The following is a 23,601-nucleotide window of genomic DNA, read 5'->3' on the forward strand; positions in this document are numbered from 1 at the left end:
GGAAGCTGGGTGTTACTACGTGATGTCATTACCTGGTGCCCATAGCCACCGATTCTGGGTTGGGCTGGGCTTTGGGCCACATTTTGTGCCATGGGGTCTTGGCAGCGTCGGCTGTGATTTGGTGGGGTGTCACTCCGGGGTGGTGGCAGGGCCTGTGTCCCACTTGGGGGAAGCCAAGTGTTGCTTTGTGGGCGATAGTTCCGCAGTGCCTGTAAATGGCCAGTGCGCATCACAGCAGCTCCTGCGTTGAGTGTCTGCCCCCTGGTGGTCAGTGTGTGTCATAGCTACCGGTCGGATGGACACTTAGCACATTAGCCTTTTATATATATATAGATACTCTGAAAGTTTTATTAGCTATTTGTGACTAGTGAATACAATAGACAGGTGGATGGGGTGTCACATCATCCATGAAGCTCATTCCCCATGGAGACACTAAGGTAACAACAATATAAGGACCAAACTCTGGAAACAAATTGGGAAACTACAACACCCAGGTGAACACAAAGCCAGTAGGAAGCTGCACTGAAAAGTTTGTGGCATTTTGTTCAGCCTAGCCCCTCCCCCTACTCAGCAGTGTGACACAAATGAGAGGAAACTTCCAATTCCCGCCTCTTCCCTGAGGACAGAAAGCTCTTGTGTCTTACATTCTGGTTGTGTGAAGGTTGCTTGAGGGACTAGATTCTACTGACTTGGAGAGTTAGTGGAAGTGGTGGTATGATTTGGATGCTGGTTGAAAGCCACTGAACAACAGAAGAGAGCACAGGTGCATTGAAGAACAGGGTGTCTACAGTTCTTTAAGCAGAGGGTGCAAAAGAGTACAGACAGGAATACAATAAAAATTGAAACAGTTCCTGAGAAGAAACCAGGGCAAGTCTCTTAGGGAAATTAAGACAGCTAAAAGCTGATGTATATCCTAGAATGAAAGCACACACACAAACTCAGAGAAGATACATCTCCAGAAAAAGTTTGGGAGGTCTCAGAGCCTCCAGCCAGGCTTATAGGCACCTCTTCAAGCCTTTACACCTTTGTCAATTATTCAAATGCCCAAATCTCAACAAAGTTCACAAGGCATATAAACAGATGAATATGGCTCCAATCTAAGAAACAAAAATCTAGGAACCAACTATAAAGAAATGCAGAATATAAACCAAATGCAGATGCCTGAACTACCACTTTTAGTTTTTGTATAGAATTTTAAAAGCAAAGGCAAAAAGTAACTATAAATCTATGTTGTTATGTACAAAATAAAGTATAATTTGTGACATCAATAACAAAGTGAGGGTAGGCAGAGATAAAGGAGTGGAGTTTTTGTATGCAATTCAAGTTGTCATGACTAAGATTTTTTTTATATAATCCACATGGTAACCAAAGAAAATATCTCTAGATTGTACACAAAAGGAAATGAGGAGAAAATCAAAGCATGTCACTTCAAAAAAAAAAAATCAATGAAACACAAAGGAGAAGGGAGTAAGAGAGGAAATGGTCAAAACTACAAAACATACCGAAAACAATGAACAAAATGACAACAGTATTTCCCTATCAGTAATTACATTAAATATAAAGTGCATTGAAGTCCACAATCAAAAGATATAGACTGGCTGAATGGATAGAATTTTTAAAAAGGATCCAACTACTAGTATATGTTGTCTAAAAAAGACTAACTTTAGATCTAAGAACACACATACAGGCTAAAAGTAAAAGGATAGAAAAAGCTATTAATATGCAAATGATAGCTAAACGATAGCAGTGGCAGCTATGCTAATATCAGACGAAAGGGCCAATTCACCATGAAGATATGACAATTTTAAAAGAAGATTCCAGTCTTTTTTATTTATTTAATTGATTTCAGAAAGAAAGGGAGAGAGAGAAACATGAATGATGAGAGAAAATCACTGATTGACTGCCATGCACCCCACTGGGGACAGAGCCCACAACCTAGGCATGTGTCCTTGACCGGAATTGAACCCAGGACACCTCAATCTGCAGGCTGATGCTCTATGCACTGTACCAAACTAACTAGGGTGAAGATATGACAATTTTAAATATATATGTACAAAATACCAAAGCTAAATATATAAAGCAAACAACATAACTGAAGAGCGAAATAGATAGTAATGGATAGTAGATTTAATACCCCACTTCCAATAATGTGTAAAACAAGCAGAAATAAGGAAACAGAATTTGAACACTATAGACTAGTTTAACTGATCAGACATACAGACACTTCATCCAACAATAACGGAATATACATTCTTCTCAAGTGCACATGGAACATTCTCCAGGACTGACCACATATTAGGCAATAAAACAAGTTTTAACAAATTTTAGAAGATTAAAATCGCCCTAGCTGGTTTGTCTCAGTGGGTAGAGCATCAGCCCACAGACTGAAGAGTCCCAGGTTCAATTCCGGTCAAGGGCATGTACCTCGGTTGTAGGCTTGATCCCCAGCCCTGGTCAGGGTGTGTGCAGGAGGCAACCAATAGATGTGTCTCTCTCACATCCATGTTTCTCTGTCTCTCCCCCTCCCTTCCACTCTCTCTAAAAATCATTGGAAAATTAATCCTCAGTTGAGGATAAACAACAACAACAAAAGACTGAAATCAAATAATGTTTTTCAATCATAATGCAATGAAACTAGAAATCAACAGCAGGAAGAAAACCGATAATTTACAAGTATGTGGTAATTAAACAACACATTCTTAATCAACTAATGAGCAAAGAAGAAATCGCAAGGGAATTGAATTGGACAAATTAAAATGAAGACACAACATACTAATATTTATGGGATATAGTAAAAGCAGTGATAAGAAGGAAGGTATAAATTCTTACCTTAAAAAAAAGGAAAAATATCTCAAATCAACAACTTCACTCTTCAAAGAACTAGAGAAAGAAGAACATTCTAAACCCAAAGCAAACAGAAGGAAGGAAATAATAAACATTAGAGCAGAGATAGACAGACAACAGAAAAACAACAGAAAAAAAATTGTTTGAACAGATTAACAAAATTGACACACCCTTAACTAGATTAAGACGAAGAAAAAAATGACTTCCAGTCAAGGTGGCAGATTGGTAAAACTGTGCTCACCTTCTCCCACAACCACATCAGAATTACAACTAAATTATAGAACAACCATCATTGAGAGCCACCTGAAGACTAACTGAACAGAATTCCTATAAATAAGGATATAAAGCAGCAGCCATATTGAGTAGGAGGGGCAGAGGAGTGGAATAGGCAGGTCCCGCACCCATAGTGTGGCAATTAAGATTCAATTAAGGTTCAGGAGAGAGATCTCCGCTGCAGAGGTCCTGCCTGAGAATCAAAGGGCCCCAGTCCCATACCAGGCTTCCCAATCTGAGGCATCAGTACCAGGAAGAGGAGTCCCCATAACATCTGGCTGTGGAAACTAGGGGAGATTGCATCAGAGAAGGATAGTGGGCTACACAGAGTTTTACCTACTTTGACATCTTGATTGGAAAAAGATAAAGCCCAGGAAGTGCACAGAGTCATCTCAAACAAGATGAATCCAAAGAAGTCTACACCAAGAAACTGTATGTGTATTTAAACTGCCAAAGGTTAAAGGCAAAAAGGCAATCTTAAAAGCAGCAAAAGAAAAGCAATTAGATACCTACCAGGGAGCTCCCATAAGACTTGTCAGCTGATTTCTCAACAGAAACTTTACAAACCAGAAGGGATTGGCACAAAATATTCAGTGATGAAAAGCAAGGGCCTACTCTACCCAGCAAGGCTATCATTTAGAAATGAAGGAGACAGAAAAGGTTTCCCAGACAAGAAAAAACAAAGAATTCATCACCACTAAGCCAGTACTACAGAAATGTTGAAGGGACTTTACAAAGAAAAGATTTTAAAATATAGAAAAAAGAAAAGAAAAATTTCACTGACAAAGGCAAACAAATAAAAGCGTGGATCAATCAACTAACTATAAAGCTACTACAAATGTTAAAAGGCAAAAATAACAAGATCATGTGTAATTATAAAAATAAATTAAGGAATACACACAAAAAAGAAGTAAAAAATAATGACCAAAACAAACATGGAGTAAAAATTGTACTGATTTTAGAATGTGTTCAAACTTAAGCGATCATCAATGAAAACAGATTGCTATTGGTATGTATGAAGCACATGAAAACCACAAACCAAAAATCTATAAGAAATACACAAAAAATAAAAGGAATCCAAGTACCATTATAGAAAGTCATCAACTTATAGGCGAATAGAGCAGGAGAATAAGAAAGGTACAGAGAAGAACTACAAAAAACAATCAGAAAACAATAAAATGGCAATGATTGCTTTAAATATAAATGGTTCAAATGTTTCTATCAAAAGACATAGGGGTGGCTAAATGGATAAAATGGCTCAAACATATGCTGCCTACAAGAGACCTACTTCAGATAAAAGGACACACAGATTGAAAGTAAAAAATGGAAAAAGATATTGCAATGAAAATGGGAGGAGGGCCGAAACCGGTTTGGCTCAGTGGATGGAGTGTCAGCCTGCGGACTGAAGGGTCCCGGGTTTGATTCCGGTCAAGGGCATGTACAGGAGGCGGCTGATCGATGTTTCTCTCTCATCGATGTTTCTAACTCTCTATCTCTCTCCCTTCCTCTCTGTAAAAAATCAATAAAATATATTTTTAAAAAAATGGGAGGAGGGAAGGAGTTGAGGTAGCAATACTTTATCAGACAAAATAGACTTAAAAAAAAAAAAAGACTGTAACAAAAGACAAAGAAGGGTATTTCATACTCATAAAGGGGTCAATCCAATAAGAGACTATAACTCTTGTAAACATCTATGGATTCAATGTAGGAATACTTAAATTCATGAAGCAAATACAGGGTGGGACAAAAGTAGGTTTACACTTGTTCATATGGAAAATAATATAATAATAAATAATACAAAAATAAACTGTTTTGCATACTCATAACTGCAAACCAACATTTGCCCACCCTGTGCTGATGGACATAAAGGGAAAGATCGAGAGTACAACAGTAATAGTAAGGGAACTTTAACACCCTATTGACATCAATGGATAAGTCAGACAGACAGAAAATCAACAAGGAAATAGTGACCTTAAGTGACACCTTAGACCAGATGGAGTTAATATTTTTAGAGGATTTCACCCACAAGCAGAATATACATTCTTTTGATGTGCACATGGAACATTTTTTCAGGATAGACTACATTTTAGACCAAACAAGTCTCAATAAATTTAAGAAAATTGTAATCATATCAAGCAACTTCTCTCATCACAATGATATGAAACTAGAAATAATTTCCCTGATTAGTGATGTTGAACATATTTTCATATGTCTATTGAGGATTTTTGCATCTATGTTCATGAAGGATATTGACCTATAATTTTCACAAATCAATTAATGTGATACAACACATAAACAATATGAAGGATAAAAACCATATGATCATATCAATAGATGTAGAAAAAGCATTTGACAAAATCCAATATCCAGTTATGATAAGCACTCTCAGCAAATTGGGGGATAGAGTGAATATATCTCAACATAATAAAGGCCATACATGACAAATCCATAGCTAACATCATCGATGTTTCTATCCCTCTAAAGTCAATAAAAACATAAATAATAATCCTATCTAATAATAGAGAAACATGGTAATTAACCGTAACTTTGCTACCCTTCCCATTGGCTAATCAGCGAGATATGCAAATTAACTGCCAACCAAGATGGCGGCCGGCAGCCAGGCAGCTGAAGCGAACAGGAGGCTTGCTTGCTCCAGTGAAGGAGGAAGCCAAGGTTCCCCGCCTGCCATTGCCGGCCTCTGAGCTGCACTCTAAGAAACAATGTTGCAATTATAGAAGCTAAACAAACCCCAGAAACCTGCATTCAGCCAGCCAGGCCTCAGAGCTGGAGTTGCAACAGTGTTTCAATTATAGAAGCTAAACAAACCAGATACCTGCTTTCAGCAGCCGAGGTCTCAGAGCTGGAGCCGAGCCTCAGAGCTAAAGCCGGCTCTCAGCTCCAGTGACAGCCATAGACAGTAAATAAATTCCAGAATTAAAAAAGAAAAAAAGAAAAAAAGGAGAGGTTGGGAGCTTCAGTCACCCACCAGCCTGAAAACGGCCCTCAGCCCCTCACCTAGACTGGCCAGGCACCCCAGTGGGGACCCCGACCCTGAAGGGGGTGTGACCAGCTGCAAACAGCCATCACCCCCCATCCAGGCTGGCCAGGCACCCAAGTGGGACCCCCACCCTGATCCGGGACACCCTTCAGGGCAAACCAGCCGGCCCCCACCCATGCACCAGGCCTCTATCCTATATAATAAAAGGTAATATGCAAACTGACCCTAACAGCAAAAAGACTGGGAATGACTGGTCACTATGACACACACTGACCACCAGGGGACAGACTCTCAATGCAGGAGCTGCCCTCTGGTGGTCAGGTCGCTCTCACATGGGAGGAGCTCTGCTCAGCCACAAGCCAGGCTGATGGCTGCCAGTACAGCGGTGGTGGTGGGAGCCTCTCCTGCCTCCTCAGCAGCGCTAAGGATGTCCGACTGCAGTTTAGGCCTGCTCCCCGCTGGCAAGTGGACATCCCCCGAGGGCTGCCGGGCTGCCAGAAGGATGTCTGATTGCCATCTTAGGCCCAATCCCCCGGGGAGCAGGCCTAAGCCAGCAGGTGGTCATCCCCTGAGGGGTCCCAGACTGCGAGAGGGCACAGGCCGGGCTGAGGGACCCCCCCCCTCCCTGAGTGCACAAATTTTTGTGCACCAGGCCTCTAGTCTATATATAAAAGCCTAAGCAACCAGCCAATCAGCCGGTAGCTATGACGCACAATGACCACCAGGGGGCAGATGCTCAACACAAGAGCTGCTGAGTGATAGCAACTTTGCAGAGTGCCCTCTCCCACTCCAGGATCCCTTGGGGAATGTCAGACTGCTGGTTTCAGCCTGATCCCCACAGGCCAGGCCGAGGGACCCCACCTACTGGAGGGACCCCACTCTGCAGATGCCCTTCGAGCCCTGGCACCACCCCAGGTGCGGCCGGCTAAGGAGGGATGGTGGGAGGTTAGCTCCAGGGCGTGTCCGGCCCATCTTGCCCAGTCCCACCCCACCAGCCACCTTCTAATTAATTTCCTTTCAATGTGCACGAATCTGTGCACCGCGCCTCTAGTAATAAAATAAATTAAAATGCACAGAATAACTGAATAGACATTTTTTTCCCAAAGAGGACAAATGGCCAATAGGCATATGAAAACATGTTCTACATCAATAATCAGGGAAATGCAAATTAAAACCACAATGAGATATCACCTCACAACTGTCAGAATGGCTATCAGCAATAAATCAACAAGTGTTGGCAAGGACGTGGAAAATAGAGAACCCTCATGCAACTGTTGGTGGGATTGTAAATTGGTGCAGCCACTATGGAAAACAGTATAGACTATCCTCAAAAAAATTAAAAATATAACTATCATTATGACTCAGCAATTCCACTTCTGGGCATTTATCTGAAGAAATCTAAAACACTAATTCAAAAAGATATATGCATCCCTATGTTCATTGCAGCATTATTTACAATAACCAAGATATATGGAAGCATCCTAAGTGCCCATGGATAAAGAAGATGTGGTACATATACAATGGGATATCACTCAGCTATAAAAAAGAATGAAATCTTAACATTTGCAAGAACATAAATAGAACTAGAGGGTATTATGATAAGTGAAATAAGTTAGACAAAGACAAATACCATATGATTTCACTTATATGTGAAATCTAAAAATAACAAAATAAATGAACAAACAAAACAGAAACAAACTCATATCCTAGAGAATACAGAGAACAAATTGGTAGTTGTCAGCTGAGAGGGGTGTTGGGGAATGGGTGAAAAGCTAAAAGGGAAGCACAAATTGCCAGTTATTAAAATAGTCACAGGAATGAAAAGTACATTATAGGGAATATAGTCATTAATCCTATGTAATAAAAGGCTGATATGCAAATTGTCCCCTCATCTAGGAGTTCGACTGGAGGTTTAACCAGAGGATGGGGCCGGCCTGCCAACCACCTGCGGCCCCTCCCCCTACCTGTCCTGGCCCGATTGGCCCAATCAGGGCAGGCCAGCCGAACCCCACCCATGCACGAATTTGTGCACTGGGCCTCTAGTTTTGTAATAACTATGTATGCTGTCAGATGGGTACTAGACTTACCAGGGTGATCACTTTGTAAGGTATATAAATATCTAATCACTTATATCTAATCACTATGTTGTAAACCTGAAACTAATATTATATGTCAACTGTATTTGAAAAATACATTTTAAAAATAAATATTGCTTATAAAAATATAAAATAAAAAGAAGACTAAAATAAGTAAAATCAGAAATGAAGAAGGGGACATTTAACCAATGTAACAAGAAAACAAAGGATTTATAAGAGAATCCTATAAATAATTGTATACCAACAAATTGGATAACGGAGACACTCAAGATTGAATCAGTAATTTAAAACCTGACGAAGCCCAGGCTGAGATGGTTTCACTGGAGAATTCTACCAAACATTTAAAAGAGAATTAACACCAATCCTCCTCACACTCTTCCCAAAAAGCGAAGAGAGAACACCACTGCAAGAAATGAAAACTACAGACCAATGTTCCTGATGAATATTGATGCAAAAATCTAACAAAATACTAGCAAAGAAAATTCAATAGCACATTAAAAGGATTATGCGGGATATTCCTGGAGTGTAAATATGTTTCAAAGTACAAAAATTGGTCAATGTAATACACCACATTAAAGAATGAAGGGGGAAAAAACATGATCATCTCAATTGATACGTAAAAAGCATTTGATACAATTAAACACCCTTTCATGATTAAACACACACTCAGCAAATCAGGAGTAGATGAAAGCTACCTCAATGTAATACAGGCTATACATGAAAAGCCCACAGCTAATATCATACTTGATGAAAGACTGAAAGCTTTTCCTCTAAGAAACAAGACAAGGATGCCTACTTTCACCACTCCTATACAACATAGTACTGAAAGTCCCAGCCAGAGCAATTACGCAAGAAAAAGAAAAGGCATCCAAAGTGGAAAGGAAAAGTAAAATTATCTCTGTTTACAGATAACATGATCTTATATGTAGAAAACCCTAAAGATTCTATACACAAAAAACCTGTTAGAACTAATAAATCCAATCAAATTTAATAATATAAAAGCAACATGCAAATATAAGTTGCATTTCTATACACTAAAAATGAACAATCTGAAAAGGAAATAGAGAAAACAATTCCATTTACAATAGCATCAAAAATAATGAATACTTAGGAATAAAGTTAACCAAGGAGTTGAAAGAGTTGTACCTTGAAAACAATGAAACACTGCTATAAGAAATTAAAGAAGACACGAATAAATGGAAAGACATCCTGTTGTTCATGGATTGAAAGACTTTATATTGTTAAGATGTCAATACTGCCCTAAAACAATATATAGATTCAATGCAATCTCTAAAAAATGCCTTTTTTTTGCAGAAATAGAAAAATCCATCTTAAAATTCATATGAAGTCTCAAAGAACCCAAACAGTCAAAACAATTTTGAAGAAGAACAAGGTTGGAGATTGCACATGTCCTATTTCAAAACATATTACAAAGCTACAGTAATCAAAACAATGTGGTACCAGCATAAAGACCGACATATAGACCAATGGAATGGAACAGAAAGCCCAGAAATAAACCCTCATTGTATGATCATATAATCTTTGACATGAGTTCCAGGACCATTCACTGAGGAAAGGACAGCCTCTTTAACGAACTGTGCTGGGAAAACTGGATATTCACGTGCAAAAGAATGAAGTTAGACCTTTACCTTACACCATATACAAGATTTAATTAAAATGGGTTAAAGACCTCAATATAAGCACTAAAACTATAAAATGTCTAGAAGAAAACATAAGGGGAAAAGCTTTGGAACATTGGATTCGGCAGTGATTTCTCAGATATAACACAACACCAAAGCAAAGGCAAAAGAAAAAAATTGACAAATGAAACTACATCAAACTTAAAAACTTCTGTGCATCAAAGGGCACAATCAACAAAGTGAAAAGGCAACATATGTAATGGGAGAAAATATTTGCAAATCATATATTTGGTAAGGAGTTAATATCCAGGATTTATAAAGAACACCTTCAACTCAACAACAACAAAACAAACCTGATTATAAAATGGGCAGGGGGTTTGCATAACATTTTTCCAAAGATGATATACAAATGGTCAACAAACATATGAAAAGATACTCAGCATCAGTAATTCATAGAGAAATGCAAGTCAAGACCACAATGATATTACTTTATACCCATTAGGATGGCTAAAAACAAAACAGAAAATAAGTGTTGGAAACATGGAACAGACCGACGAATCTCAGAGGGAAGGCAGGAGGGGGTTCAGGAAGATTAACCAAAGAACTTATATGCATATATGCATTACCTATGGACACAGAGAGTAGGCTGGTGAAGGCCTAGGGTGGGGTGAGAACTGGGTGGAGTGGGGGCAATGGGGGCCAAAAAGGACATCTGTAATTCTCTCAAAAATAAAGATTTAAAAAACAAACAAAAGAGTAGACAGCCCAAAGTGGTCTTCCCTAATTTTTCTGCTTACTTCTCTTAATATGAGAACCACAAAAATACTGGTGTCTAATTAGAAAGTTATTATTAGACTAGAGGCCCAGTGCATGACATTCGAACACCGGCGGGGGGGGGGGGGGTGTCCCTCAGTCCGGCCTGTGCCTTCTTGCAGTCTGGGAGCCCTCGGGGGATGTCCAACTGCCGTGGAGACAGGAGAGGCTCCCGCCACTGCTGCTGAGCTCGCCAGCCGTGAGCCCGGCTTCTCGTTGAGCAGCGCTCCCCTGTGGGAGCACACTGACCACCAGGGGGAAGCTCCTGTATTGAGCGTCTGCCCCCTGGTGGTCAGTGCACATCATAGCGACCGGTCATTCCGTTGTTCGGTCGATTTGCATATTAGCCTTTTATTATATAGGATGACATAAGAATTCATATAGATGCTTATGTAGTAATGTATTCCGAATAGTGTTGACCACCATTCTTTCTATGTAAAAAAATGGGATAGTCTTCATCATAAGGTTCATTTAACTACTGAATTTCAGAATTGTGAAATCTGGATTTTAAGACTAGAACTAAATTATTGACTAGAGAATAGAAGAAAAAGTCATTTACTTATAAAAACCATGCGTATATATTTTTTTATCTTACATTTCTCATAGGAGAAAGTACATGTACATTCATTTTCTCATAATACCTAACAAGAAGAAATGCTTATTTCTTTTAAAATACTTCAACTACTCACTAACATCAGTACCTGAAAATTTTTCAATATTTGTTAATATTGAAAAAAAAATGTTCATGTTTGTTACCACTTCTTAAGAATGAAGGCGACCTGACTTCCTGTTTCCGGTGTTAATTTGCATCATGTTAGAAAGAAGGAATAGGCAGGGGTTCCAGGAAGGTGTGATGAGACTGAATTCGGTTTAGAAGCTGCTGTGCCACAGGCTTGAATTCTGTTTCCCAATGAAGTTTGTGATAGTTTTTTAGGTCTTGGTCAAAACTGCCATCCAGTGCTAGTTCTTCGTCTGTATCGGAAAAGTTAAAATTACAGCAATTATTTGAAAATATAATCCTATTGAATAAAGTTTAATTTTTGATGGCAACTCATCCTGGGTCATCCCTAATTCCAACATGACACAGCTAGGATTTGTGGGTTAAAGGGCTTTTTTTTCTGATTTTGTTTAGACAGGCTTTTTCTTAGAGAAGTTCTTTACTCTCTGTTCTTTTTTTTTTTTTAAATATATTTTATTGATTTTTTACAGAGAGGAAGGGAGAGAGATAGAGAGTTAGAAAGATCGATAAGAAGGAAACATCGATTAGCTGCTTCCTGCACACCTCCTACTGGGGGTGTGCCCGCAACCAAGGTACATGCCCTTCACCGGAATCGAACCTGGGACCCCTCAGTCCGCAGGCCAACGCTCTATCCACTGAGCCAAACTGGTTACTACTCTCTGTTCTTTACAAATATTTTACAATAAGTATATTTTAGTCTCTTAATAAAAAAGGACAATAATCTTCTCAAACAATTCTAAATTGCATTGAGCTTTTATTTCAACTAATCTCCTATGTGTATAAATAAGTCCCCATCCAAAAGTCAGGTCACAATTGCTCAGAACAAAGTATTAATAGGCCACTTCCTTACCTGTGCATTAAAAAAGTTAATTACTTCAGTGGTTGGCAGATATTAAAGGAGTCAGGAAATCTTTTGGGAAAGTAGCACAGTTGCGTTTGACACTTAAAACTTTACAAAAAATAAATTTGCTGTCTTCAAAGCAGCCTGGACATACTTCCTTAAAGAGACAACCACCTGGCCCTATGTTCTGACCCATAACAGTGAAAAGTGGGAGAATTTGAGTATCCCAACGAGTATGAGAATTCCAAGTGAGTCCATGGATAATGCAGAAAAGCACTTGTAAAAAAAAATGCAAAATTACAATTTTAATTAGCTTCTTACTCCAAAGACATCCTGAATTCTGTAAACATCTCAAGTATATCTATCCAAGTAGGGAGATAAATGGCCACTAAGGCTTGTGGCTGGCCCGCCGCCGCCGCGTTTTCGCTTGTTTATAAGGGGCCTCACACCCCAGGTGGAGCACTGTAGGAAAATGCCCTGGCCTGCCGGTCAGAAGACGGGCTCTGCCACTTGCCAGGTCTGTGGCGGAGGTAGACTTCTTAAATGGTAACCACTAAGTCCTAAAATGACAACAAATATGGCTACTTACATTAATTTGGAAACTTTCCTCATGGGGCTAATTAAAATCCCTTTATAGACTGCTTCATTACTGTGTACCCAGATTGTCTGCACTGAGTATTTCTGTACACTCTGTGTACTTTGACACTATTGGTGTCCCACCCAGCGTAAGGTAAGGGAGTCTGGATTCCAGCATGTGCATTCCCCTCCTCTCTCCTCCTCACCTCTCCACCCAGTGGGCAGCTCTGAGAGAAGTGCTGGGCAGACACTTCGGCAAGGCGCCCCGGGAGCAGATCTGGATGCCCCCACCCACAAAGCAGCCAGGCCTCGGGAGGAGGGCGCTGACAGTGTGTGACGCCTTCACCGGCCCTCCCATCGGGCTCCTTCTGCACAAGCGGAGTCTGTGAGACTCCGTGGTTTCAGAGTTCCAGGTCTTTCTCCTGCTCACTCTTCCAGATTTTCTGAGCCCTAAACTTGCATTTAGAAATGAATTCTCTTGCCCTCGCCAGTTTGGCTCAGTGGATAGAGCATCGGCCTGTGGACTGAAAGGTCCCGGGTTCAATTCTGGTCAAGGGCACATGCCGGGGTTGCAGGCTCGATCTCCAGTAGGGGGCGTGCAGGAGGCAGCCAGTCAACGATTCTCTCTCATCATTGATGTTTCCATATCTCTCTCCCTCTCTCTTCCTCTCTGAAATCAATAAAACTATATTTTTTAAAAAATGAATTCTCTTGTTTATGCCCTTCTTTCCTAAGACGCTTAGGGCTGAGGGCTACCCATGCCCCTCACAGTCCCTTCCTCTGCCCAGGCCTTGTTTGGAGTTGGTGGTTTTAGCAAACCTCTATTTTGATGCTTTAGAAAAAATATCTAGCCCGGCTGGCATGGCTCAGTGATTGAGTGTCGACCTATGTACCAGGAGGTCACAGTTCAATTCCCGGTCAGGGCACACATGCCTGGGTTGCAGCCGGTCCCTAGTGTGGGGTGTGCAGGAGGCAGCCGATGAATGATTCTCTTTCATCATAGATGTTTGTCTTTCTCTTTCCTTCTCCCTTCCTCTCTAAAATCAATAAAAATATATTTTTAAAAATATCTAATATCAAGACTATGTTACTTTTCTTGGGGCTCAGCCTATTATTAGTTAATCTATACTTGGACCCTATTAACTCTAAACTGAGTTAGACAAGATAATAAAAGTGGCCAAATAGCTACAGGTAAGAGAAAAGCAAGCTGAAATTTCAAAGTAAACACAGTGAATGCAATACATTTTTTAAATGCCATATGACACTAGGTATAAAAATGTGTAACTTGTAGTACAAAGAGTGGCAGAGGCTAATGCAAGAAAAATTTAGATTTTATCATCTTTAAGCTTTTTTTTTTACCATGACTTAAGAAATACATATTACATTATAACTGTACACATATTTCTCTACAAGTAAACAAATGTCTTATAATCGAATACTTATCCTTATGCGTGTTATCTATCCTGATATTTTCTTCTTTGCTACTTCATTTGTTCAAGATGCTGGTCACAGTGTGAAAAGCACTGATTTAGAAAACTAATCCCTCCTCAGCGCTCCGTGTGCCCAGCACACTTCCAAATACGAGTGTTTCGGCAGTGTATTAGAGAGGATCAGTGGTCAGTGGTCAGTGGTCACTGTAACAGTCTCCATAACTGATGTCTCACAGCATCATGAGGAGCTCTCAGCTTGCTGCTCAGCACCAGGTAGCTCCTTAAAGGCCCTGGTATTGCCCTATGTTCTTATAAGGCCCAGTCCCCGCATGTTCGGGAGCATCTGCTGGCTCTTTGGCTGGACCATGGGACTCTCTGACTTGCACGCTGGGCCCCACTCCACCCCTTGCCGTGCAGCCTAGCTGCTAAGTTCCATGTACCTCATAATGGACATAAAAGCCCAGCGCGTTTTACACGCACAGTGATAGCCTGCACACTCTGGTGGCCGGTTGCCATCTCCGCTGAGAGAAGCTCCTGGTAGAGGAATGTGCTAGGTCCCAGCACTTAAAACTTGAAGGTAAACACGCTGCTAATGAGTTTATAAGAAGTGATTGTAATACCTCAGGAGGTTTTAGACAACATTCTTTTTAAACACTTTCCAAAAAGACTGCCAACATCCTGGCATCCCAACCATGTAGTGGACCATTACTTTATCCTTTTTCCCCCCAGTACCCATCAAGAAAAAGTTGGGTAACATATTAATTTATGAATTGCCTTGCCATTATTTCTAAAAACAGTGCTCACACTTCAACAAGACTCTGTTATTTAACAGCTCATCCTGTTTTCAAAATGGCCTGTTTTTTAGCTATCTTTGTAAAAGAATTGAAATTCAAATACACTCTAGACTTCATATGCATTTCACTTGCTGCCACCCAACTAACAGGCCAGACACAGCTACCACCCTGTCAGAAGTAAGGGGTCTGGGGTCCACACTGGGGAGAGAAAAGCCAGGCCTCAGGGCATGATCCCGTGAGGAGTCCTGAGGCTGTGCTGGCGTCCGGCTGCCTGATGGGCCGTGTTTCCTTTTATGAGCCATGCCACAGCCCCTTCCACGGCAGGGTAAGGGGGGTACCATGCCCTGGAACAGCAGAAAAGCACAGGGCCAGATGCTTGTCTTCTGGTGGGAAGTCCTGGCTTTGCTACACTCTGACCCTAGGCAAGTCACTTAACCCTCTTAGACCTCCTTTCCTCTCCTGTCGCCGAGCTGATGACCTCAGAGAGATCCTCTGAGGTTAGAATGAACACGCTTTTGAGAGTATCCAGCACTATTAAAACAAAGGCACCACTCACGTGAGTCAATCCACAAGCATTTACCAAGAACCTACTGCGTATGAGGCAATATCCTTTCCCTAAACTGGCCCAGTTGGAGTGGGGAAATAAGATAAAAGACACAAAACAATAGCACAGGAGAAGTCACACAGCTCAAGATTAACGGCTATATGAGTACAGATTTCCGACGATTAGACAGGGGGCTTGAAAAGCTCTCTGAGAAGGGCCTGGCAAGGCAGGTCAGGCATGTGCACCTTAAAGGTGCTGGGACTGGGGAAGCACATGCGGAGGCCGACGAGGCTCTAAGGCAGTGGTTCTCCACCTTCTGGCCCTTTAAATACAGTTCCTCATGTTGTGACCCAACCATACAATAATTTTCGTTGCTACTTCATAACTGTAATGTTGCTACTGTTATGAATCGTAATGTAAATATCTGATATGCAGGATGGTCTTAGGCGACCCCTGTGAAAGGGTCGTTCGACCACCAGAGGGGTCGAGGCCCACAGGTTGAGAACCGCTGCTCTAAGGGGAGGCTGAGGGTGGGGCGTGGTAGGCCCGCTGCCCCCGGGCCTGCTGGGTGTGCTGCCCTGCTGAAAAGCCCGCCATGCCCACGCCCCCTTCTAAGCATCCTTGTGCCCATGGTCCCTCATCCCCATTAGTTATGGCTGACTGCCCAGACTTAGGTGCCAAAGGAAGCCACAGAGAGCCTGTGGCGGAGGCAGCCGCTGCCTAAGGCACGCAGCCCTACGGCCTAGAGAGCGACTCTCGCACCCAATCACACCTTCTCCCCAGATGGGAGACAGAGGATGCTCCCACAGCAGGGCAACCGCAGTCGCGCTCGCTGAGAACAGTAAGGTAGTTGAAGCCCTGAATCGGCAGGAGCCGGGAGGGCAGGGGGAGAAAGGGCCTTTCCCGCTGCAGCAGAGACAGAGTGAGCTGGGCCTCCTGCAGGGCAGGGCGATGGTGCCTGCCACAGAGGGGCCTGGGGACTCTGGATCCTCCTAGGGCACCTCCCAGGGGCCCTCTGGCAGGCTTTGGCACCCTGCTGGCTTCCTGGCTTCCTCCTCGGTGCCCCCTTCCCTTTAACTCATTAACCAGGGCACAGGTTCTTCTCAACCCGGCCGCATAGCAGACTCACCTGTGAACCTTGTTACAAACAGGTTATGGACCTCACCCCAGAGCTCCCGAATCAGAGTTCCGGGGGATGGGGCCAGGATAAGTGTGTTTTTCTTAAATTCCGCAGCGGATCCCACTGCTCTGCCACAAGACCTGAGTGAAGGCAAGTTGCTCCGGGCCACAGGGCGAAAGCATAGGGTTCACAGAGCAGATGGCAAACCTCAGGGATTTAAATCCCTCTTGTCTATCCTTACTCTCAAACGCACAACATTATATTTATCTGGAAGGTAGCACACCTTCTAGTGCTAAGTTCCTGTTTAACCCCACGTCGTTACAACACTCAGGATTTACAAAGCGCTTCACGACCACGTTTCGAGGGCTTGCCCCCTGTCAGGCTCTGTATCAGGCTCTTTCTACAGGTCGGCTCGTTTCTCATCCAGCAGCTCTGCGAAGTGGACACCAATCGTCCCTGTCTTAGCGACCAGGTCCTCTCAGGTGAGGGAGGCTAAAACCTCTCTTGTAAGTGCCAACACAGGGACTTAAACTCAGAACCTGCTGGATCTCTCCCCTGTGCTCTCAGATGTTCGTTTGGTCCTCGTGACTCCCTGCAGCCGGGCAGCAATGAGCAGGGCCCCGTTTCAAAGGTGAAAAGAGGTTCTGAGAGATTCTCTCATCAAACGACGCCACCTGAACCCCAGCTCACAAGCAAACGGCGCCTTTCCACAGCCCTTGCCGGTGCAAAACTGGCTGGGCGAGGGCAGGCCCTTCTCCGTTCGGGGAAAGAGGGTTATTGAAAACACTCATCTACTGCCCCCAGTCCCTGTGGTTAGGCCTAGCCCAGCATGAGAACAATTCTTCTAAAAATGGGCATTTTAAACATGGAAGAAGCTGTCCTCTTTCCTCCGGTGTGTATCAGTGATTTCCCACCTTCAGGGCATGGGCCCCGCTGTGAGGGCAAGCAGTTTCAGACGCCCCGAGCAATCGGACAGTGAAGCGCAGGGTGCTCAGCTGACCAGTAACACAGCTGCTCACTACCGAGTATAGTGTCCCTTAGCAGCATGACTCAATTCAGAGTAGCTTTTAGCCACATTTTCTCAATTACAACGATGTGCATGTACCTTTAAACAATAGCAGCTTATATTTATGCAATCTATAGGAAAAGCAAAGAGAGAGAGAAGAGAAAAGCCACAGAAGAAAGCACGACAGTGTCCAATGAATTAAGTTTTTGTGCCCCCAATTGCAAATAACATTCAGCCCCTCCCAGATATTTCTAAATTATAATCATCTTTAACAGGCTGCTGTTGCTTGTAGAAATATAACCACCCAAATGCATACCAATCTTTAACCACACAGGGCACAGGAAAAAAATTAATCTTCCTTTGAGAACACTTACAGACTCACAGCGAGGAGGCTTACCTAAGAATGACGACAGCAGGACTAGGAGCGTGCTCGTGTCTTCATCTCCAAAACACGACGAGGCGTTCGTGGTGTTTTCACTGAAGTTCCACAACGTTTTGCAAACTAAGCAGGCCAGCTGCCAGTCGGTCGGACCAAAGTCTCTCAAACAATCCACTAACCTGGGGTAACGGAAGTCAAATTGCGAAGTTATTAGGCCAGGCTCTCTTTAACTTGCACATTTCTAGCACAATGATGATTATCCTTCTGCAATATTTAATGTGTAATGTGTATAATCCAGTGATTCTTTACAATATTTTCATATCTACAAAGGTAAATGGCTACAAAGTCACCGTAATCTACTTCTGAATCAGTGTAAGGGTCCAGTGGGACCTAAGTCCCCTCTTTGGCCCTAACTCAGCTCTTCCAAACGCTGAGATCCTGCTGTCCCGGAGGAATGGCCAGAGGGGCCTAAACTCCCCGGAGAGCTGTGCCCTCTGAATCCTGAGAGAGTCGGGACTCTGTGCCTGGACACTTACTTTTTAACGCCGCCTCCTTCCTTTAGGATGGCGTGCTTGTCTTTATCCACGGTGAGGTTCAGGAGAACGCCGCAGGCAGAGAAGCACATGTCCTGATGCGTGGCGTCCAGCAGCGCGATCATGAACTTGTGTACTGGGAGGGCAGAGAACACACGTGGGCCCGTAAAGCGCGGGTGCTCAGCTGTGGCTCATTCCCCCTTATTGAAGGGGAAAGGGCAAAGGGGGAATGGGCGTGGCTTGCAAAACTGCAAACCCTGCCAGGGGGTTTAACCCTTTCTGCCTAAGGCATCGCCCATTGCCCAGCAGTGACCTGCTCCCACCCCAGCTCCTCTGTCCCCAGGCACAGCTGCATCTGACCCCGAGAGCGCTCCCTCTCACGGCTGCGGCTGTGGTTGAGTCCCTGCCGGTGGAAAAGAGGGAACCATGGACTCCAGCCACGCAGGTGACGCTCATCTTTAACATCTCACGGGCCTTTTTTTAAAAAATATATATTTTTATTGATTTCAGAGGGAAGGGAGAGGGAGAGAGCGATAGAAACATCAATGATGAGAGGGAATCATTGATTGAATGCCCCCTGCACACCCCACACTGGGGATTGAGCCCACAACCCAGGCATGTGCCCTGACTGGGAATCGAACCCTGAACTCCTGGTTCATGGGTCAAGCTCAACCATTGAGCCACGCCGGCCGGGCTCACGGGCCTTTTGGAATCTCCAGCAGCATTTTTCTCTAAATACACAGCCCTGGCGAGAGCTCCTGATGATATCTTCCCCCAAGTCCTCCAGGGCCACAGAAGTCTTCATCAGAACCCTGGAAACCGGGCTGTGGCCAGGCAGGACTGCCTGGGCTGGGGACATCGCAAGTGAGGGCCTCTCCCCGCCTCTGGGAAGCGGTTTCCCTGACTCCTGGGAATGGGACTCTTTGTCTTGTTTTCCAGTCCCCAGCAGGGCCTGGGGCAGGGCTGGGGAGAAGGGACAGGTGTGTTCTCTGCCTCCTCCCGTTTTCCTGCTCACCTGGGAGGTGGCCACCCTGTTCCGACCTGGGCCCCACGGATGGGCCCGGGGGTGAGCTTGGCAAAGGCTGCCTCACACACGTGTGTTCCTAAGAGTCTAAAGACCGTACACCAGGATGGAGGAGTTACCTCTGCAGAAGTGAGATGGTGCGAGACAGCCTGTGCTGCTGTTCCTCTGTCTCTATCATCTAAATTTTCTGCCATAAACATGGGTAATTGGGTATTTGTGGAAGAGAAAGGGGTGCTGTGATAAATCATAAATCCTTAACTGGGAAGGCCGTGGAGGGCAGCCACACCCCAGGCCTATACCTTCTTTCCTTAAAGGTTTTAAGCCAGGCCCTGTCCACTGGTCTGCTGCATCGAGGGCCACACACCTTTGAGATGCCAGAAGTAACACGCCTCAGAGGGGTAACACCCTTAAGAAAGCATATCATCTTGTGGCCCAGTTCCCGCCTGGCTTTCTCCCACCCTCACCTAATTCTCCTTACACCCCTTCCTTACTTTCAAATGCACAAGAGAACCCACAAACTTGTTATTCTCAGGAGCATTTGAGATTTTGCTCCCCAGTGCATGGTGTCAGTTTGGCTCAAATCAGCTCATAAAAATTCTCTACCGGTTTGGACATTTCTTACATCAACATATTTTTAGTTATTAATCTTACACGAGCTATTTGAAACATATAAAGGATGGCTAGTATAAACTCGTGTGTAACTGCCACCCAATGTAAGAAAGGTCTGAATTTGCAAAGGAAGATGGAGATCAAATGTATTCAAAAGAGAAAGGACCACTGTACATATGAAACTTTCTTTTTCAAGGAAGAAAACATTACAAATCCAATTTTATACCTGGACATTCCTTCCCCTCCAAAGATAACTTCTACCTGAAATGTGGAGTTTATACATTCCAAATACCATTGATACCTTACACCATTATTACATGAGCATATGACATAAACAATACCCAAGATTGTTTTGCATATTTTAAAACTTGCCTTAATGGCATTATTCTGTATATATCCCCCTATCACTAACATTTTAGCTCCTAGCTTATGTGTTTGAGGTTGATCCATGTTGGTCCATGAACCACTAGTTCATTTATTCGTTACTATAGGACATTTTATGGCACAAATAAACTACAATGTGCTTATCCTCTTGCCTGTTGATGGTCACTTAAGTTGTTTCCATCTTTTGCTATGACAAGCAGTACTGTAATGGGCATTCTAGTACTTAAAGGAGACCGTCTCTTGAGTAACTATTCCCAAGGACAGAAATGAGCAAATGAGTATAGATGACTTTCTCTTTCTCTCTCTCTCTCTCTCTCTCTCTCTCTCTCTCTCTCTCTCTCTCTCTCTCTCTCTCTCCTTTCTCCTCTCTCCTGTCTCAGATATCAGAAGACCTCTCACGAGGGAGAGGGATCCGGAGAACATGCCTAGTCCCTCTTGGCATCCTGATCTGACAGCCGAATTACTACGTGCGGAACAGAATGTAAGGCACTCATTCCTCCCAAAGCGGAAACAAGCGTCACATTGTCGTGGCCCAAGCTCTGAGACGGCGCCGCTGTTTTCTGGCAAGAAGTGCATGTTTATGGACACAAGTGTCAGTAACTCACCGTTCCTCCGCACAATGAAATCGCAGACGTCATGGTCCTGGGAGAGATTTCCAAACACACGCACAGCCTCCAGGACTCCATCCATGTTCTTACTCACGAGAAGCTTTACAAGCACTGGGTTTGGTGACCAAAGAGTAAAATCAGTGAATTTAAGTTTTGATTTAAAGGCGATTGGAAACTAATTATCAGTAGCACAATAATCATAGTAAATACTGATACTGATAATTCAAAAATTAAAAATGATAATAAAATGCAAACTGCAGGGGCCTTCAGCAAGAATTAAGATGCTAACTTTTCTGCACAGTCTAATTTCCCAGAATCAAATCAGGCTCTTAGATATTTGTGCCAGGAAATGAGAAGATATGAATGGTTCTAGTACTGTGTTTAGTTAATAAAATCAAAACCTTCGATGAACATGCCTCTACCCAAACCCAACTCTGAACCTTACATTCAGCAACATGTAGCTTTTGCTCTTGAATCACAGAGTTCTTCACTTGGTAGTAAGATAAGTTGTTGATTGTTGCTGTAGTATTGATCACCAGCTCCTCACAGTCATCATTGACTTGTATTCTGAAACAAAGTAAGGGTGTCACAGACGCATCGCAGGGGCAGTAACAGTGCCGTCCTCTCAGCAGCCACAACCCCAGCGGCAGCAGGGATGTGCCCTTGTGCTGGGCAAGGTCTGTGCAGGCAAGGTCTTGTGCTGGGCAAGGTCTGGGCAAGGTCTGTGCTGGGCAAGATCTGTGCAGGGCAAGGTCTGTGCTGTTTGCTGCCTTATTTCCATGGCCCTTCCTGCAGGGAAATGCGCCACATGCAGGGGCCTCCTCCTGCCCAGGGTTTAGAACACTAAGTCCCATCCCTCCAACCGAGGGGTCTGGGAAAGTCCAGGCCCTGTGTCTGCAGTAAAACAAGGGTGCCGACGCACCAGTGAGCGCAGCCGTCTCTAAGCCCCCTGGTTCACCCTGACCCAAAACACACAGACGCTGGCCACTTCTCACCTGCTCTGCTACAATCTAGCCCGTCTCTCACCCCTAATTGGCTTCTCTTCATCCACCTTTGCCTCCCTGAGTCTATCCTCAGAAGGGTTATACTTTAAAAGTCAGTCAGATAACGTCATTGCTCTCACTTGGCCCCCAGACCCTCTCTGGGCTGCCTGAGTCCTGACCTCTCTGGCCTCATCTGCTGCTCCAGCCCCCAGCGCCCCCAGACCGACAGCACTGGTCTGTGTGCTCTTTCTGAACATGGCAGATGAGCCTTTCTGAGAATGTTGGCATGGCTGTTCCCTCTGCCTGGAATGTATCCTTTTCCCAGTTGCCCACTTAGCTCACTCCTCACATGCTTTGGGTTGTTGCTCAGATGTCACCTTATTGGACCGTTTCCTTAATCACCCTATATAAAATGGCACCCATCATTCTCTCTGCTCCTGACCCAACTTCAATGTTTTCCATAGAACACGTGACCACTTGACTTATATGTTTAACATATGTCTTCTAGCCCTAAAACTTAAGTTCCACGAGGACTAGTAATTCATCTGTTTTATTCATTGCTACATTCCCAGCATCTTAAGCAGCGTTTGCCATATAGGGAGTGCTCAATAACTAGTCAATGAATGCAAGAATAAGTGAATGAATCAATGACTAAATGAATGAATGAGTGAATGAACCTTTTAGCTTAGCACACAGACCCTCAGTAATTCTGCCCCTGCCTTCCACTCAGCCTCCAGACTTATCTGGCCACAGTGCAGAGAAGGGCAGAGGCAAGGATGCCGGTGAGAAGCCTCCTGTGGTAGTCAGATGCCGAATCATGTAGCTTAGGCTTGGGTGGTGGTGGGGATGGAGCACAGTGGACAGACTGAAAACTATTTCGGGAGGAAAATGGAGAGTATGAGGTGAAGGCTAGATTGGGGGGTGAGGGAGAAGACTCCCCCCGTGTGATCCCTGGGTTTCTGAATTACATAAGTGGATGAACATAACCCGGAAGAGGGTCCAGTTGGGGAGAAGGTCATGAGTTGAGCTTTGATATCTTGAGTTGCCTTTGAAGTACCCACATTTGGTGAGGGGTAAGCTGGACATAAGGTCTGGCAGTCAGAGGAAGTCACACTGGTTACACTGAGCCAACTACAGCAACGTGAGCCAGCCTCTGCCTCTCACCTCCGACCCTGCACATCCCCCCCACCCCTGCCCCAGCCTGGCAGGGAGCTACCTCCACACCTGCACACACCTTGGGACCGTGCCTGGTTAAGTGCCTTTTACCTCTTGTATGAAACCAAACTTCCTCAGGGAATAAGAGGGAGGCGGTGAGCTGAGCAGGGGACGTGCTAGCTCTTATGTTTTCTGATTTCTCTCGCCTTTTG

At 43.8% G+C, this 23,601-nt stretch overlaps 2 protein-coding genes across 2 annotated transcripts in view; one reads left to right on the plus strand and one right to left on the minus strand.

The window, feature by feature from the left end:
• SESN1 (sestrin 1) overlaps window positions 1-10,441 on the plus strand; it is a 115,871-nt gene extending 105,430 nt beyond the window's left edge. The window contains exon 10 of the mRNA XM_023765132.1: window positions 9,526-10,441. Within this exon, the coding sequence (XP_023620900.1) occupies window positions 9,526-9,531 (6 nt within the window). The 3' untranslated portion in view covers window positions 9,532-10,441. The remainder of the gene's footprint in view (window positions 1-9,525) is intronic.
• Window positions 10,442-11,351: 910 nt separating this feature from the next.
• Window positions 11,352-23,601, minus strand: part of ARMC2 (armadillo repeat containing 2) — an 85,541-nt gene continuing 73,291 nt past the window's right edge. Inside the window, 6 exon segments of the mRNA XM_023765137.1 lie at window positions 11,352-11,636; window positions 18,112-18,272; window positions 18,630-18,762; window positions 21,249-21,362; window positions 21,697-21,807; window positions 21,810-21,818. Coding sequence (XP_023620905.1) covers window positions 11,479-11,636; window positions 18,112-18,272; window positions 18,630-18,762; window positions 21,249-21,362; window positions 21,697-21,807; window positions 21,810-21,818 — 686 coding nt within the window. The 3' untranslated portion in view covers window positions 11,352-11,478.

Source organism: Myotis lucifugus, unplaced genomic scaffold (genome assembly GCF_000147115.1).
Source record: "Myotis lucifugus unplaced genomic scaffold, Myoluc2.0 scaffold_378, whole genome shotgun sequence".
NCBI classification, from domain to species: Eukaryota; Metazoa; Chordata; class Mammalia; order Chiroptera; family Vespertilionidae; genus Myotis; species Myotis lucifugus.